Below are 16,290 nucleotides of genomic sequence, written 5' to 3' on the forward strand. Positions count from 1 at the left end.
TTACAACCTGCCAGATCATATCATGCATAAAGAAAACCACATCTGGGCCTCTGGGTATGGACACGTTTTTAAAATTCACACGTGGATGTATTAAGTGAATTGTGAGAACACTGAAGATTTGGAGCTGGAACTCAGTGGGTTTGGTTTTTGAGGCCGGGACTCCACATATAGGCCAATGTTGTGCTCTAAATCCGGACCCTCTCGGTGTTCATTTCCTAGAGGCTCGTATGACAACGAGCCTATAACCATCAACGGTGTGTGTGTGTGTGTGTGTGTGTGTGTGTGTGTGTGTGTGCGCGCGCGCGCGCGAACTTGGTTCTTTCTATTAAATCAACAATAAGACAAAAGGGAGGGCTGACACGTTTTTTTGGCCACTCATGTTAATACTGCAGGTGGTGACACTTATTTTCTTTTTACATCCAGAAAAATGGACTATAAATAAACCACCAGCTGCGCAACTCTCAGGAGGCAAAGCGCGAGCCTAGGCGGTGCCCTATCTGCGCAGGCGCACTAGCCTTCTGTCCAGGAACCCGCGCACGCGCACACAGGGCAAGCGCAGTAGCTCCGTTAGCACACTGCGGCACTACTGCGCAGGCGCGGGGCCGGGACTAGGGTAGAACGGGCAGAGTGGAACCGACCGTGTGGTCTGGTCCGCGATGTCCGAGGCGACTTGGTGGTACCGAGGAGGTGAGGGTGGGTACGCTTAAAGGATAGGTAACCCAGGGCCCATTGGCAACTCCAGGTACCCAGGAAGGAGCTCTGACCCCATACCCGCACTCTTGTGACGGTTGCCAGCGCTGCCACTGAAGCGAAGTTCAGAGGAGAGAGGCTGTCACCTCCGTGGGTGTGTGGGTCGCTTGAGGGAGTCGCGCCCTTGACCGCTAGCTACATCTGGAACCTGAAGTCACTAAAACTAGTTGTGTTTTTCCCATCTTAGTTACTTATATACGTTATAGTTACCCAGTAATATAAAGAAAATTCTTGTTTTACATCTCACAGGGACTTCAAAACATGACCTACATTACAGAAGGGAAGCGGAGGTTAACACCACACTCGAGGAGTTGTTACTCTATTTTATTTTCTTAATAAATCTATGCATATGTAAGTACACAGGAGTAGGTAAAAAAAAATGCTGGTTGAACTAGTAGTTAAAACCTCAAACTGACAAATTTTAGAGATCGTTATGACAAATTTCAGAGATCATTATCTTATGATTGACTCAATTTCCAATTTTTAAGGGGCAAAAACACAGATGTAATGGAAAGCTTCCATCGTCAACACTGGCTGAATATGATCATTATTAGTTTAGTTTGGAGACTATTTAAAACATAATCCCCTGGGTTGACAATTGGATTAAATTTGTTTCTGAGCCATAGAGATATATTGGTTTTGTTTCCAGAAATAAAAAGTACAGATGGGAGCCAACATGAAGTTTGAGAGTGGCCCCAAGCATCATGTGTTTCAGTAAACTGCTGCACAGTCAGTGATAAAGTACATTTGTGCTAAGAAAAGAAACGCAAATGTTTGAAGGCAGTCTATGCTCCCCACCCCTCTCAGTGAGGTCCACGGCATCGACTTAGCATGTAAAAAGTGTGTTAACGTTTTCTGTTTTAACTGCCCGACGTGTGTAGCTAGAAGCTGACACACAGGATTTCTCTCCTCTCCAAAGTGCAGCTGTATAGCAATTACAGTCGATTGGTATTGCAGGGGTAGGTGTCTGAGATAAAAGACAGCTGTAGCTAGCTTGATTAGGTATCCTAGGCTGGTTATAAAAAGCTTAGTTCTAGAGATAACACTAACACGTGTTCATTACCAACCATTTTAGGTAGGAGAAAATGTGAGCCAAAAGATTATATTTATAATTCCACTGGAGATTTTTGAATACTTAAAACAACTTATGTCTACAGTAAGGGGATTCATTAACCATTGTAAAATATGCAGGAAAGGTGCTGGAGAGATGGCTCAGCACTTAAGAACACAAGCTGCTCTCCCATAGGACCCCGGTTCAATTCCCTTCCCCCAAAGGGCAGCTCACACCTGTTTTTGTAACTCCAGTTCTGGGGCTTCTGACATGCTCACACAGACAGACAGACAGGCAGGCAGGCCACCAGTGCACATGAAATAATTTTTTAAAAAAATGCAGTGACATAAACACAATTGTTAAAGAATGACTCAGACATTTGCGTGCGCATGCGCCACGCAGATGGTGGCAGTCAGAGGACAACTTGATTCCCACCATCACACAATGTCTCTGATTGTCAGGTTTGACAATTTGAGTCTTTTCCCTCTGATCGACCTTGCTGGCCCCACAATAGGTTTTGGTTTTTAACTGGGGAGTCCTAGGAAAAAACAAAACACAATAGTTTATAAAAAGGGAAAGAAATACTACTGATTAATTTTTAAAAACAATACTGTGTTCCAAAGCATGGGTTTAAATATGTTACATGTTTGGCTGAAAAAAATCACTGTCTGTAAAGGAGGTTTTGTTTTTTTGGTTTTGGGGTTTTTTTTTTGGGGGGGGGGGTTCGAGACAGGGTTTCTCTGTCTAGCCCTGGCTGTCCTGGAACTCACTTTGTAAACCAGGCTGGCCTCGAACTCAGAAATCCACCTGCCTCAGCCTCCCAAGTGCTGGGATTAAAGGTGTGCACCACCACCACCTATATATTATGTGTGTATTTGTATGACGGAGGAAGCCACACACATGACGCATGCATGGTTGGAGAACAAGCTTGTGTGCTTCTCCCCCCCCCTTTATCCTTGTTGCTGCTGCATGTCAAGTTAAATGCTGAGCCATCTCACCAGTCCTGATTTGACTTTAGCTTTTTAAAAAGAGAATATTATATATGTATGCATACATACATACATACAACCTGGAGAATTCATGTCTAGCTTTAGTACAAGGACTAGAGGAAACTTCTACATAATTTGTATGTTTCTGGCTTTAATGATTAGATGCAACAGGGCTGCTGAGAGGGCTCAGCAGTTAAACGTGCTTGTGACCAAGTCTGATGGCCTCGGGTTGATCCCTGGAACCCACATGTACTGGCTAGTTTTGTGTCAACTTGACACAGATGGAGTTATCACAGAGAAAGGAGCTTCAGTTGAGGAAATGCCTCCATAAGATCCAACTGTAAGGCATTTTCTCAATTAGTGGTCAAGGGGGAAAGGCCCCTTGTGGGTGGGACCATCCCTGGGCTGGTAGTCTTGGTTCTATAAGAGAGCAGGCTGAGCAAGCCAGGGGAAGCAAGCCAGTAAAGAACATCCCTTCATGGCTCTGCATCAGTTCCTGCTCCCTGACCTGCTTGAGTTCCAGTCCTGACTTCCTTGGTGATGAACAGCAGTATGGAAGTGTAAGCCTCCCCAACTTGCTTCTTGGTCATGATGTTTATGCAGGAATAGGAACCCTGACTAAGACACCACACAAGGGGAGAACGAGCTCCCACAAATTGTCCTTTGACCACCACATTTGTGACATGTGTGTGCGTGCATACATGGGTGCACGTGCACAAACACACACACACACAGATAAATGTAAAAAATACTTAGGCAATGCTGTTGTTTTTTTTTTTAAAGCTGGGAAAATTAATATTTTTGAACACTGCTGAAGTGGGATTTTAAGTTACACATTTTAAACTTGTTCTCCTTAGTGACTTTTGGGATGGTCAATCCACATATGTACTATTTAAACAAAGTTATGTCATCTCTGTTTGTGGACACTTCTCTACCTGATGACGAAAGAAGCAGCTTTAGGTCCATTCAGAGCATAACTGAGTTTTGGAAGGTAAGATGTGTACCTGATGAAGTACCTGATGAAGTGTACCTAAGATAGCTCATAGACCAGTGGTTGGGCTAGCTTGTGCTACAATGCTTGCCTAGTAAGTGAAGGCCCTGGGGTATAAAAAGAAAAAGAAATTCACAGACGGCCCATAACCCTTGCTACACACAGAAAATGCTCAGGAAAGATTTATTAAAGGAGTTATGAAATTGAGTGCCATTTTTATTAGAAAGTCAACTAATAGTGTCTGTCCTGGAGCTTTATGTTCACATGCGATGCTGTTATAACTTCAATTTTTTGATACTTTTCCAAATATTCCCATTTCCCTTAGAAAATGCAAGATTTGTTATGTGTACTGAAGCCAACCAACCTTGATTGTGTAAATAAAGTCCACATGAGGATCAGTCTTACAAATTGTTCATTTCCCAGAACAAATATTTACAAATTATGTATGCAACCCTATACTGTGTGTTACAGTAATATGCAGTATATACTTTTTTTTAAAAAAAGCAATGTGTAATATAATTTAATTCCATAGAGAGGTTTCTTCAGCACTGGAATAGACAGGTTTTCTGTTACACACAGCACAAGTCACCTGGAAGGAAGAATAAGCCGCTGCTGACCACTAACATTTGGATGAGGCAGTGGGAGCTGGATGAGGCAGTGGGAGCTGGATGAGGCAGTGGGAGCTGGATGAGGCAGTGGGAGCTGGATGAGGCAGTGGGGAAGGCTCTCCAGAAGTGATGGCAGTGTGGATCCATTTTAAATGGTCAATAAAGAAAATGTATCCACCAGTCAGTGATGGTGCAGACCTTCAATCCTAGCACTGGACAGGCAGAGGCAGGCAGATCCCTGAGTTTGAGGCCAGCCTGGTCTACAGATCGAGTTCCAGGACAGCCAGGGCTACACAGAGAAACCTGCCTAGAAAAAAGAAAAACAAGTATTTTAAGAATAAGGGGCAGTACGTGCTGTGTGCATTCATGTGGAACTGAATGGGGTGTGACGATAGAGGAGACAGAGTAGAAATGAATGGACAGAGATCTCGGCACGACTGTCACACTGCGAAGTTGAAATTTACTAAAGAGACAGTTGTCTTTGGGGTATGGGCCAAGATGGTGGCTAAATTATGTACACAGAGAAGCAGTTAGATTGGCAGAGCAGACTTTAGCTGTGCCTTTGACCATGTTTGTCTGAGAGGGTTCACCACCAGTGAAGACCTACCCTGGATGTGGGGCACCGTCTCCAGACTCTGGTGGGATGGAATAAGGGAGAAAGCACCAAGCACGTTCACCCTACTGTGGGCCACGGCTCTCCGAGCCGCCCCGTTGGGCTGCACCCTTCCGAAGGCAGACTGAAACTTAACTGAAATCTCTCCTCCCTTAAGGTGTTCTGTTGGTATTCTTCCACAGTGACTAGAAAAGTTTAGTAAGAAAGAGATCAAATGTAAGATAAGGTCCAAGTGGTCCTAAGTCATTGGCCTCATAGGAAATGAGGGATACAAGTTGTCCTTTCTCCTTTAATTGTGCTATGTGGCTGGTGGCAAAGACAAGAGATGGGGGCATGGAGTCTTGGGCTTGGGACTTGTCGTAAAATACGACAGGGACATAGTGAGGAGCAGCAGCCACCGGGGGCTTTGTCTGGGTCAGAACTTAGACTCAGGATCACATGTGTGAATTCAGTTTTTGTTGTCAGGGAGGTTTTTCTTTTCCCCCATGACCCTTGTCTTTTTCTGAAGTTCATGGAAGGACCCCTCATCGACGGCTTGTACTGGGACTCGTGGTATGGCAACAAACAGCAGTACAGTGTGAAGAACAGCAGCCGCATCTACTACGAGAACGTTCTTCTCGGCATCCCCAGAGTGCGGCAACTGCGAGTCCGAAACAACACTTGCAAGGTCTACCCAGCTTTCCAGTCCCTGGTCAGCGACTGTTACAACAAGTACACAGTGGAAAACGAAGACTTCTCTGATTTTGGCCTCAAACGCAATCCAGAGTGAGCAATATGAAATTAGTAGCTTTTTCTAGCAACTACCTTTGAATCATTACAAAATTATTTTTTTAAATAAATGTCTGTCTTCCAGCTATAATAAGAGTTGAGAACTGCAGTTGAGTGGTTCTTCCTTTAAATAGTACGGGAAGAAGCCCTGACGTTGGCAGAACTTACAATGTAAGAGCGGCCCTGTTTGATGGAGGAGTGGGTGTCAATGTGGTATGCGAAATGAATAGTTATAGTGGAAGCCGGGGCGGGGGGCATCAGTCGGTGTGCATGCATGCATGTGTGTGTGCGTGCATGCATGTGTGCACATGCAAGGGAAGCCAGACATCAGGCATCTTTCTAAATCATGGTTCACTTTCCCTTTCTGAGACCGGGTCTCTCATTGATTCTGCCCATCTGTTCCAGGGAGCTCCAATCCTGTCCACCCCCAGCTCTGGGATTACTGATTCATGACCCAGCAGCTGGCTTTAACGCAGGTTCTGGGGACCTAATCTCTGGGCCTTGTGCTTGCTGTAGGCATCTCCCAGCCCCCAAAACAGCACACTTTTCTCTTTTGGTAGCTTTTCTAGCTGTGGCCCAAAGCTTTGTAGGATCCTTAGGGAGCATGTAAGAACTCTTCGCCGTTCTCTTCCCTCACTGCACTCACCTTAAGTAAAGCCCCTGGCTTCAGGACCAAAAGGGGCCATTCTGCTCTTCGGCCTCATTTGATGATTGCCTACTGAAGGTGCTATCTTAGTTACTATTTATTTCTGTGCTAAGATACCCAAACAACTTACAGAAGTTTGTTGAGGGCTTACAATTGTGGAAGGTTAGAGTCCATGACTCTCATGGCTGGGTGGTGCAGACCCACCACCTTACACTGAAATGTGAAAGGCCAACGCCACTGGCACCCCCACCCCCACAAACAGACAATGATGGCTGTGTCAGCACTGTTTACACTTTTGGTATCAGGTGTCCGATGAAAATCATGGCCAAGCCAGGCATGGTGGCGCATGCCTTTAATCCCAGCACTCAGGAGGCAGAGGCAGGTGGATTTCTGAGTTTGAGGCCAACCTGGTCTACAGAGTGAGTTCCAGGACAGCTAGTGCTACACAGAGAAACCCTGTCTTGAAAAAAAACAAAAAAAAAAAAAAGAAGAAAGAAAATCATGGCCATAGAATAAGGTCAACCTTTTTGTATGTCCTATTTATTACAGTTATTCAGATGTTTTTCTATTCACCGTGCTCCCTAGAAACAGCTATGCTTTGCTCTTTTGGTGACTACTTCTGTAACCAGGTGCTTACTGGCTCTAAGTAATATCCTCCTAGTGTTGTGGCTTTACAATCCTGTGTATTTCCTGTTCTGGCCAGGGATCTGTTAATGTAGCTCTCTTCTGCCACCTCCTGTACGTTTAACCTTCTATTCTTAGCCTCTCAGCTATATCTGATTGCTTTTCATCATTAGTCTAGAATCCCCTTTCTTCTCCCCCAACCTCCGGGATTGTTTTACGTGTGCTGTCTTTTTCTTTGTGTGAGTGAGGGATTTACTGTTACTATTCAGGTTATTGCCATAGACAGCCCCAGCTGCCTGAGTTTGGGGCATTTGTGAGGCCTTACATAATTTTTATAAAGGTTATGAATTCATAAATGTAATGACACACCTTTCAGATCTGTTTGGAGGAAACTGAATGGGGAGACTAAAAGTATTCTTCTTTTTGCTTTCTTGTAAAAGCCAGAAAGATGGAGAAATAAAATTTTAAACATTTTTTGACAAAAAATTAAATAAGATGTATGTGTCTGCATGTGTGTATGTGTGTCTGTGCATGTCTACCTATCTGTCTCTGTGCGTGTGTCTGTGTGAATGCAAACACACCTGTACTACAAGAGTACCACAAAGCCATTGGATGCGTCCATTGTCCGGGACAAGTTTAAACCTGCTGAGTGTTGGCCCTTGTAACAAGTTAACTCAATGTCTAGGCTACCTTTGAACTTTCTATTTCAACTGTTTTAAATCAAAGATTCCCTTAAATTCTTGGGATGCTTTCTCATCTCCCTTTTTTCTTTGATGCTCCACAGATGGACGCACACGCCTTCTTCCCGCACTGCCCCATGGCACTGGGGGTTTGTTGGCGTATACCGAGATGGAGGATATATAGTCATGTTATCAAAATCAAAATCTGAAACCAAAGCCAAATTTGTTGACCTTCGACTGAACAACTGGATTAGCAGAGGCACCAGGGCTGTTTTTATTGATTTCTCACTGTACAATGCTAATGTCAACCTGTTTTGCATCATTAGGTGAGTAGCTTGGGAGCCTTATCTTAGGAAACGGAATTTTTAAAGAATCCAAAGCCTTTCCCGGTGTGTACAGCTCCTGCATACATGTGCAGAGGTTAACATCATAGCTTTAAGATAAATATGATGTTCTGACAATAATTCAGGAGAGAACGAAGCAACACCAACACCACACTCGTGTTCTTATGTCAGGGCATGTTTGGAGATATGAAGAGCTATATGATATGATATGCTGTGTTTTATGGTCTCTGGGTGTGTGTATGTGTGCCTGTGCTCAGGTTGCACCATAGTGCCAGGTGTGCAGGTCAGAGGACAGTGTTGGGGAGTCCGTTTTTCCCTCACTGTGAGTTCCAGGAATCAAATTCAGGGAGTCAACTTTGTCTAATGAGTGCTTTCACCCAACTTAAAATGTTTTAAATAGCAACAACAAAAATTATTTTGCCGAGTAGGAGCAATTCCAGAATCAGGACAAGTAATTTTCATGGTAAGTACAAAAGTCTAGCTCTGTGTGTGTGTGATTTCTGTTTCACTATCCCCAGAGTCATCCTTATCTTAAGCTCCCCCAGGATGCCTGTGGACCAAAAGCAGCTGTGGGAAGATGTCCTATGTTCAGAAGAGCAGCAAGCAGTTCTGTCCATGACTGATTTGCCTCCAAACCCAGGCCATGGCAATTGATAGACCTGAAGAGGCTCTAGAACACACACTAGGGAGCAAGGAAGCAAACATCAGAGCATGACTGTAGCTAGGGGGTTGGGGGGGGGGGGGAGTCTACTTTCCCTGATGGGTGGGGTGGCTGAGTAACTGAACACAGTCAGAGCATGACTGTAGCTGGGGAGTCAATCAGCTTTCCCTGAGGGACAGATGGCTGAGTAACTGAACACAGTCAATGTCCTATTTGGAGGGAAACCTGGGAAATGGCTACCAGAGAGACAGATAACAGGGTCTCGGAAAGGCTGTGAGCCTCCCTTTTTCTCATAGATCTTACTTTTTTTTTTTGTTTCTTCTCAGAATGGAATATGGAGTTGGAGTTTACACAGGCTAGGAGATTTTGCCCCTGTGCAGTAGTGAAGAAAAACAGGCCATGCCCTTTAAAGTCTGTAAAAATATTAACAGACTAGTAACACAGGCAATGAGCACTTAACAGACTAATAACACAGCCAATGAGCACATATCGTCCACATTGTCATTCTTGCTTTTCCCTCAGGAGATGGGAACTTTGCCTAACATTCACCCCTTCCAATGTTCCTGATCGTGATAAAGTAGAACAGACCATTTCTGTGACCTAAATACGCTGGAACACTGGGACATTCCTTAAGTCATAGGAAGAGCTCTTCTTAATGGCATTAAGTCCAAGTTTCTTGTCTCAAATTTTTATGCTTATGCCATTAAACATTGAGAAATCAGATTTTTCACATACACATGCGTGCACACACTCCCAACCACTTACACACATTCCACATGCACACACTTCTACAATCACATACACACACACGCGCGCGCACTCCCTCATGTGTTTGAGGACACACACATGCACACACACATACAAGTGTGCATACACACAAGCACATATACACACACTCCCATGTGCTTAATGACACACACATGCACATACACTCACACACACACACACTCACTCACACTCACACTTGCTCTCACAGTACGATGCTTCTGCCTTCACTAGATTCCTCCCCTTAACTTTAGACTACAGAATCACGATCAAAACATTACTTTTCATTATAACAAATAACAAACCCAGCAGACTGTGAACCAGTTAACTCCCATGTCAGTCGTTACTGCTCCCACACAGCTTTTTTTTTTTTTTTAACACTTTTTCTTTTGGACCACTTTTTGCCCAAGATATTTTACCTGACCCCAGGTACATACAAGTCAAACATTGCCGATACTAAATTATAAAATCTGTTGTACAACACTTTTTGACACATAATTTGACATATAATTACGTCTCGACTGATTAATACCATAGGATGCTGAGCACTTACAGCGAGTTCAGAGTTGACCGATATTCTGGGTTTTATGATGTCAGTGCCAAGAAGACCACTTCACGTAAATAGTACCAGATGCCAGAAGTACGTTCAGAGCCACAGAGCCGTAACAGATATTATTGAAAATTCTGTCCTAATCCCAAGCCAAAAGTCATTGTTATTTCTAAATGACTCAAGTCCACAATTGAGACAGCATTTTTTTTCATTTATTCTCCCTTTCTTCTCTTTCATTTTTTCCCCATTTGAGACAGGATCTCACTATGTAGACCAGGCTGGCCTTGAACTCACAGATAACCCCTACCTCTGCCCTTCAGGAATTCAAATTAAAAGTGTGCACCGCCACATCTGGCTGCAAACAGCAGTTTTTAAACCAAATGTTCTACCACAGTATAATTCAGAGATATCTAGTGCTTAGATACTTACATGCTCAAAAACAACGGGAGGACAACGCTGAGTCTTTGTCCCCCGTTATCAAATCATCCCATCTCTCTAGGAGCAGAAAATGCTGCATGTATAGTAGAAACACTAATTCATGCTGTAGTCAGGCTTGTGGCCCGGGGGCTTGGGGCGGTCTGCATTGGTGGTGTGGGCTGGGAAGCAGTGCCCAGTGCCTTGCTGTGTATTCAGAACACAGGCTGCAGGGACACTGTGCACTGCTGCTTGGCACAGGCAGAAACAGGTCTGATTCGTCGCACACTTGATTGGAATTAAGTTTTAGTCATTGTGCACTTGGAAATGTTCACTGTTGACACGCGTGCGTGTCCTGAATTTGGTTTAAGAAGAGATGGTTAAACTGATCATGGTTATATATGCCTTTAATCCCAGCTTTCCAGAGGCAGAGACAGGTCTATCTCCTTGAGTATGAGGCTAGCCTGGTCTACATAGTGAGTTCCAGGACAGCCAGTGCTATGAAGAGAGGCCATATCTCAAAAAAAAAAAACAAAAAAACAAAAAAACAAAAAAACAAACCTCATGTTGGGTATTGCTTTTTGTGTGTTTCCTTCCTTGTTTCACTGACTGTGAAAGTGAGCAGAACTGTGCTGTCTCCCCTTCTGTGAGCATCCACTGTGCGCACAGAGGGAACAGTTCTGTTGCTGGGCTGCATCTGTTAGGAAGCACTTCATTTCAATGACGATAGAGTTTCCTCATCTTTAAGTAGGGACACAGCTGCACAGACAGTTGGATTACACTGTAATACTGTGGTAGAAAACGCTGCCTCCCTGAATTACTGCCCGTTCTTTTTTTTTTTTTTTTTTTTTTTGTAAAAGATTTATTTATTGTTATATGTAAGTACACTGTAGCTGTCTTCAGACACTCCAGAAGAGGGAGTCAGATCTCGTTACGGATGGTTGTGAGCCACCATGTGGTTGCTGGGATTTGAACTCCGGACCTTTGGAAGAGCAGTCGGGTGCTCTTACCCACTGAGCCATCTCACCAGCCCTACTGCCCATTCTTAATTACCAAAAAATCGTGGAGAAACTGAAACAGCAGTGAACAACCTCAAAATCTCTATTTTTTTTTTTTTAAAGAAAGGGTTAGACCTCTGTCTGTACAGCTTTCTGTCCAATACCCAATGCCTAAACAAATATTTGTCTTACCAGATTATGTGATCTTGACTTTTAAAGGCCAGAGAGGTCTCTGAGAAGCCAGCCAAGGAGAACAACCAATTTCCTCCCTCTGACATTAAGAGCTGTGGTTTCTGAGAGAAGCCCTTGCTAGCTACAGTCGCCATAGCACAGTGGCTTCTGGGTAGAGACGTTACTACCCAGGCTTTTCAGTTTTCTCTGAGCTGTGTGACTTGTCAGTGCATAGAAAAGGAAGCACCAATAAATAGCTAGTCTATAAATATCTTTCTTATTTAAAAATGTCAGCATCTGAAGGAAGAAAATTCTATTCTATAGCCTTGGATTAAGGGTGTCCTTCGGATTGCACCTATCCTGTGTGTAAGATTCCAAATGAGACTCAGTCAGCTGATGACTAACGTAAGGCACCGTGTGAACCATGAATGTCAGCGGTGAGTTTGTGCATGGTTAGTAAGTCACTTTGCTGTCATGTGTGTTGCATTTATTTATTTGTATTATTTATTTCAAGTTCATGCTCCACCCACAGCATGGCCTGTGTGACAAGGACAGAGGACACTCTGTGGGAGCTGGCTCTCTTCCCATGTGTAGGTCAGGGATGAACTGGTTGTCAGGCTTGGAAGCAGACCTGAGCTATCCTGCCAATGGGTCCATCTCTTAGCCATCTCTTCTTAAGCTGATTTTTTTAACCTTTGTGTACACATTGATTTTATTGATTTTATTGTAACAAAGCAACGTGTACACTTCAACTTGTAAAATGAGCATCCTTTTCCTTCCAGTGAAAACCAAAAGGAAAAAGGAAAAAAGAAAAAAATTAAAAATAAAATTACAACAGAGAATGCCAGCTCCAAATAGAACCCTCAGGTTCTGCTGATTCTCCTGTCGCGGGGCAGGGCTTGAGTCATCGTCAGGAGAGAATTCTATTTTAAAAGTGTCCCCTAAACCTGCAAGGATGTCTGTTACACATCACAGTTAAATATGCCAAAGGAGAAGCCATGTTGTCAGATGCCCACCTACCCCCCCCAAAACACTCCAAACTACCCCTGTTCACCATCTATTTCCCCCTTTTTTCTTTTTCTTTTTATTAAACAAAAGAAAATAGATACATGTTGGTAAATGCTAACCATCTGTGTTCACAGAGAGCGTAACCTCTGAGCCCAATGTCCAGAGAAAAGCAAAAAGCTAGAGTTACTGTGCACTGCTGCGCCAGGGCCCGGCACCCTCCAGCCTCCAGCAGAGCCAAGGGAACTGGAGGCTTCTCATTCCCCACAGAGCTCCGTGTGCTCCATGGTAGCGGTGAATGCAGTTTTTGAGACAAGGGATAAGAATGAATTGTAAAGCAGCAATGTGGAGATTCTTTTCCTGTTGTATTTTGTTCAAGATATTTTCCCCTAAATTAGTTGAGAACCATGATGTTGAGACCTCAAACAGGGCAACTGAACACAGAGGGACAGGGAGGAAAGGACTGCAACTTGCTTCCAGGGACTGGAGGAATTAAAAAAGAAAAATTTAAAAAGGGTTGGAATCCATCAATCTTCTGTGCCTTCCTCCCCTTCATCATCATCTTCACCTTCATCCTTATCTCCTTCATCAATATCTTCCAACCCTTCCTCCTCCTCTTCATCATCATCATCATCATCATCTGCCTCTCCATCCCATATTGGGAACCAAATAGTACTACAAGGGATTTGGCCAAATATCCTCTTTGATGACCTCTGCTAGCTCGTCAGCACCTGTGTCAGGATGGTCGGTAAACCAGGTAAAGCAGCTCTCTGGCTCTTCGTGCTGCCTCTTCCTGCTGGCCTTACTCTGCGTTTGACTTGAGCGCTTTGTCAGATCCTTTCCAGACTTCCATTTGATTTTGGTGGACTTTGAAGACGGGTCACTACTCTCGTTCAGATGAAATTCTTTGGAGAGAACTTTATTTTCAAAGTAAGGATTTTCATCACAATAAAAATCTATTCTGTAACCTGATTTAATGTCTTCAAATTCTGTTACTTCAACTCTGGTCAAATAGTGCAGAGCCTCCTCATCTCCATACACACTGCAGACACTTGTGGATGGTTGACAAGTGTTGTTAGCCAACATTTGGCATTTTGGCGATCAATTCTGACCCCTTCTGGTTGGTGGAGTTTGTTATATTTTTGTTCTACTTTGAAAATGTCCTCACTGGCTTGTTGGTTAATTCTATTTCATTTTTTAGTTTGTCAGTATGCTCAGCTGCGTCTTGCTTTCTCGCTATTTTTCTGAGGTCTCATCAGCCTGTCGTGATTGGAGTTGAGCTCCTTTTACCAGCTTTGGCCCTGGGCATAGATCTTGGTGCTCTCCGGGGTCAGGGTGGAGAGTGGAAGCGAGAGGACAGCCAAGGGAGCAGTCAGTGGCTCACTTGCTTACCCTCCTCCTGGCTGCCTGGCACTGAAGAGGCAAGCTGGGGTGCGTTGTAGTGAACCCCTAGCCAGGGCTCACACTGAAGGTGGGAGGCGGCAGAGGCTGGGCTTGGCTCCTTGACTCCTGCTGCTCTCCAGCTTGCCCTGAGCTGCCTCTGCCTCCACCCCCTCATCTTCCCACCCTCCACTCCCCCCCGCAACCCCACCCCCATCACCCACCCAACAACAACCACCCTCCACCTCTTCCTCCTCCTCTTTCTCGTTGCAGCCCCCCACCATGATTTTAAAATCGTGGTTCATATACATTCCAGCACATCTACAGTCCTAGGGTTTCTATTGCTGATTAAAAGCTGTGACTTGCGGAGGAAAGGGTTTATTTCAGTGTGTTTGTCCCAACCACAGCTCATGAAGAGAGACAGAGCCGGGCTGATTCAGAGCTTCCTGCTGATTTGCACTTAGTAGCTTGCTCAGCCCACTTTCTTATAGAACCCAGAGCCACAAACCCAGGGGTGACTCGCCCACAGCAGCCTGGGCCCGCCCCCATCAATCACCAAGTGTCCTACAGCCTGATCTCAGGGAGGCATTTTCTCAACTGAGCTTCCTCCTCTCTGATGGCTCTAGCTTGTGTCAAGTTGACATCAAAACCAGCAGTTGGAGCGTTAACTCAGACTAATGATGCTCATGTCACAAAACTATGGCTTCTGTTAAAGGAAAATTCAGCTTAGTATAAAGAAATGCAAAAAGAAATTTCAGGACTGATAAATGCTCTGTGTATGTGCTACTGTGGTGTAGACCCAAGTCTCAAATACGGCTAACAAAAGGGCTTCCTTTACCTTCCGAAGAGAAATGGGGGGATAAGAGCTCTGTTGGAAGTTGCCATCAAGATGCCCCTAGTAAGAACACCTACACTAGCACTAGCCACCTTGAACAAGCCTCTGGAGGTGTTCTAACAACGGCACGGAGCCAGCAGGGTCACCCACTGAGTCACCAAGGTTGACAACTGAGCTCTGTCCCTGAGGCCCACGTGGTGGAGAGGGGAGTCTGGCAAGTTGTCCTCTGGCCTCCATTTACACCAAGATGTACACATGCACCCACGCACGCACGTACACACACACACGTAAAAACAAAAATGTAGAGCAGTATTTATAAAAGTGAGAATGGTTGGGTTTTGCTGGTCCTATACATGGTCCTTGATGCACCATAAGGGCCCTTACTGAGACCCTTCTTTGGGGTGAATAGCTGTAGATGTCTATGGCATGGAAGGCCCTGCTGGTGGACCGTTTTGAAGGTCTTGCCTTGGTCTCAGGACTCTGGTGTCAGTTTGCCAGGTAAGATCTGGGTCTCCACACATTGGACAGCCATCACCGAAAAAGGGTCTCTTCCACGTGGTGACCCACTTGGTTCTTGTTGGCTCTCAGATGCTGGATGACGTCACTGGTTCCTCAAGAGACCTGTGACTGTAAGACCGGAATCTCGCAACAGCACGCCATCGTCCCGGGGTATTTGCCTATTTGCGTCTGACCAGCCCGTGTTCGTGGGGCCTGAAGGGTCGCTTTTCCTTGGCATATTGATCCAAACCAAGACAGACAAACTGCCAGCCACTCCACAGACCACAAGAAATCTGCTAGCTCTGCCACCCAGAGCAATGACAAAGGGTAGAGGACACTAAGCACTTACCCTTCCATTTGGCAGGGGCTCAGCTCAGCTATTTGAACGTGCCCTCAGAGCAAGATACACATCAGTACTGCTGGATCTGAGCTGAGGAACTGGCGCTAAAGGCAAGTTCTGCTTGAACAGAGCTGGACCATAGTTGTGTCTGTCTCCTGGAGCAACAGGCCCAAGAGCAGCAGAGACAGGCCAGGGAGATGGCACTCACCCACTGATCCGTCCCTGTGGCTGCAGTGCACAGGGGTACCATCCCAAATGGAAGGTTTTAATGGAACTCTCGAACCCAAGGAGACACTTTAAAATGAAAAATGGCTCTCACCGTATAGCCAGACTGACTGACTGTTGTCTCACGTCAGCGTCTGAGTTTCTGAGACTTCTTGAAAGGAAGTCTTTTCCTTTTTGAAAGGAAAATTTAAAATCGTATATGTATGGGTGTTTGCCTGCATGTGTGTTCCCTGTGTGGATATGTGGTGCCTGCAGAGGAGGATGTCAGGTTTCCTGAAGTCAGGGTTTCCAAGGCCACATGTAAATGTGGGGAGCTGAATTCTGGTCCTCTGGTCCTCTGGAAGAACAGGAAGTGCTCTTAACTGCTGAGCCATCTCCCCAGCC

The 16,290-nt window shown here is 44.9% G+C and overlaps 1 protein-coding gene and 1 pseudogene across 3 annotated transcripts in view; one reads left to right on the top strand and one right to left on the bottom strand.

Moving 5' to 3' along the window:
- The first annotated feature begins 635 nt into the window (after nucleotides 1–635).
- Pkd2l2 (polycystin 2 like 2, transient receptor potential cation channel) overlaps nucleotides 636–16,290 on the top strand; it is a 34,230-nt gene continuing 18,575 nt past the window's right edge. For 2 of the 3 annotated variants that reach the window (XM_029471802.2, XM_021150311.3), the window contains exons 1-5: nucleotides 636–687; nucleotides 1,000–1,101; nucleotides 3,648–3,781; nucleotides 5,511–5,767; nucleotides 7,825–8,046. In XM_029471802.2, coding sequence (XP_029327662.1) covers nucleotides 657–687; nucleotides 1,000–1,101; nucleotides 3,648–3,781; nucleotides 5,511–5,767; nucleotides 7,825–8,046 — 746 coding nt within the window. In that variant the 5' untranslated portion in view covers nucleotides 636–656. Of the gene's footprint in view, nucleotides 688–999; nucleotides 1,102–3,647; nucleotides 3,782–5,510; nucleotides 5,768–7,824; nucleotides 8,047–16,290 lie in introns of those variants that run through there. The other variant, XM_029471803.2, reaches the window with a different exon arrangement.
- LOC110285078 (protein SET-like) lies at nucleotides 13,156–15,579 on the bottom strand (annotated as a pseudogene).

Source organism: Mus caroli, unplaced genomic scaffold, assembly GCF_978045245.1.
Source record: "Mus caroli unplaced genomic scaffold, Mus_caroli_1 scaffold_19, whole genome shotgun sequence".
NCBI lineage: Eukaryota > Metazoa > Chordata > Mammalia > Rodentia > Muridae > Mus > Mus caroli.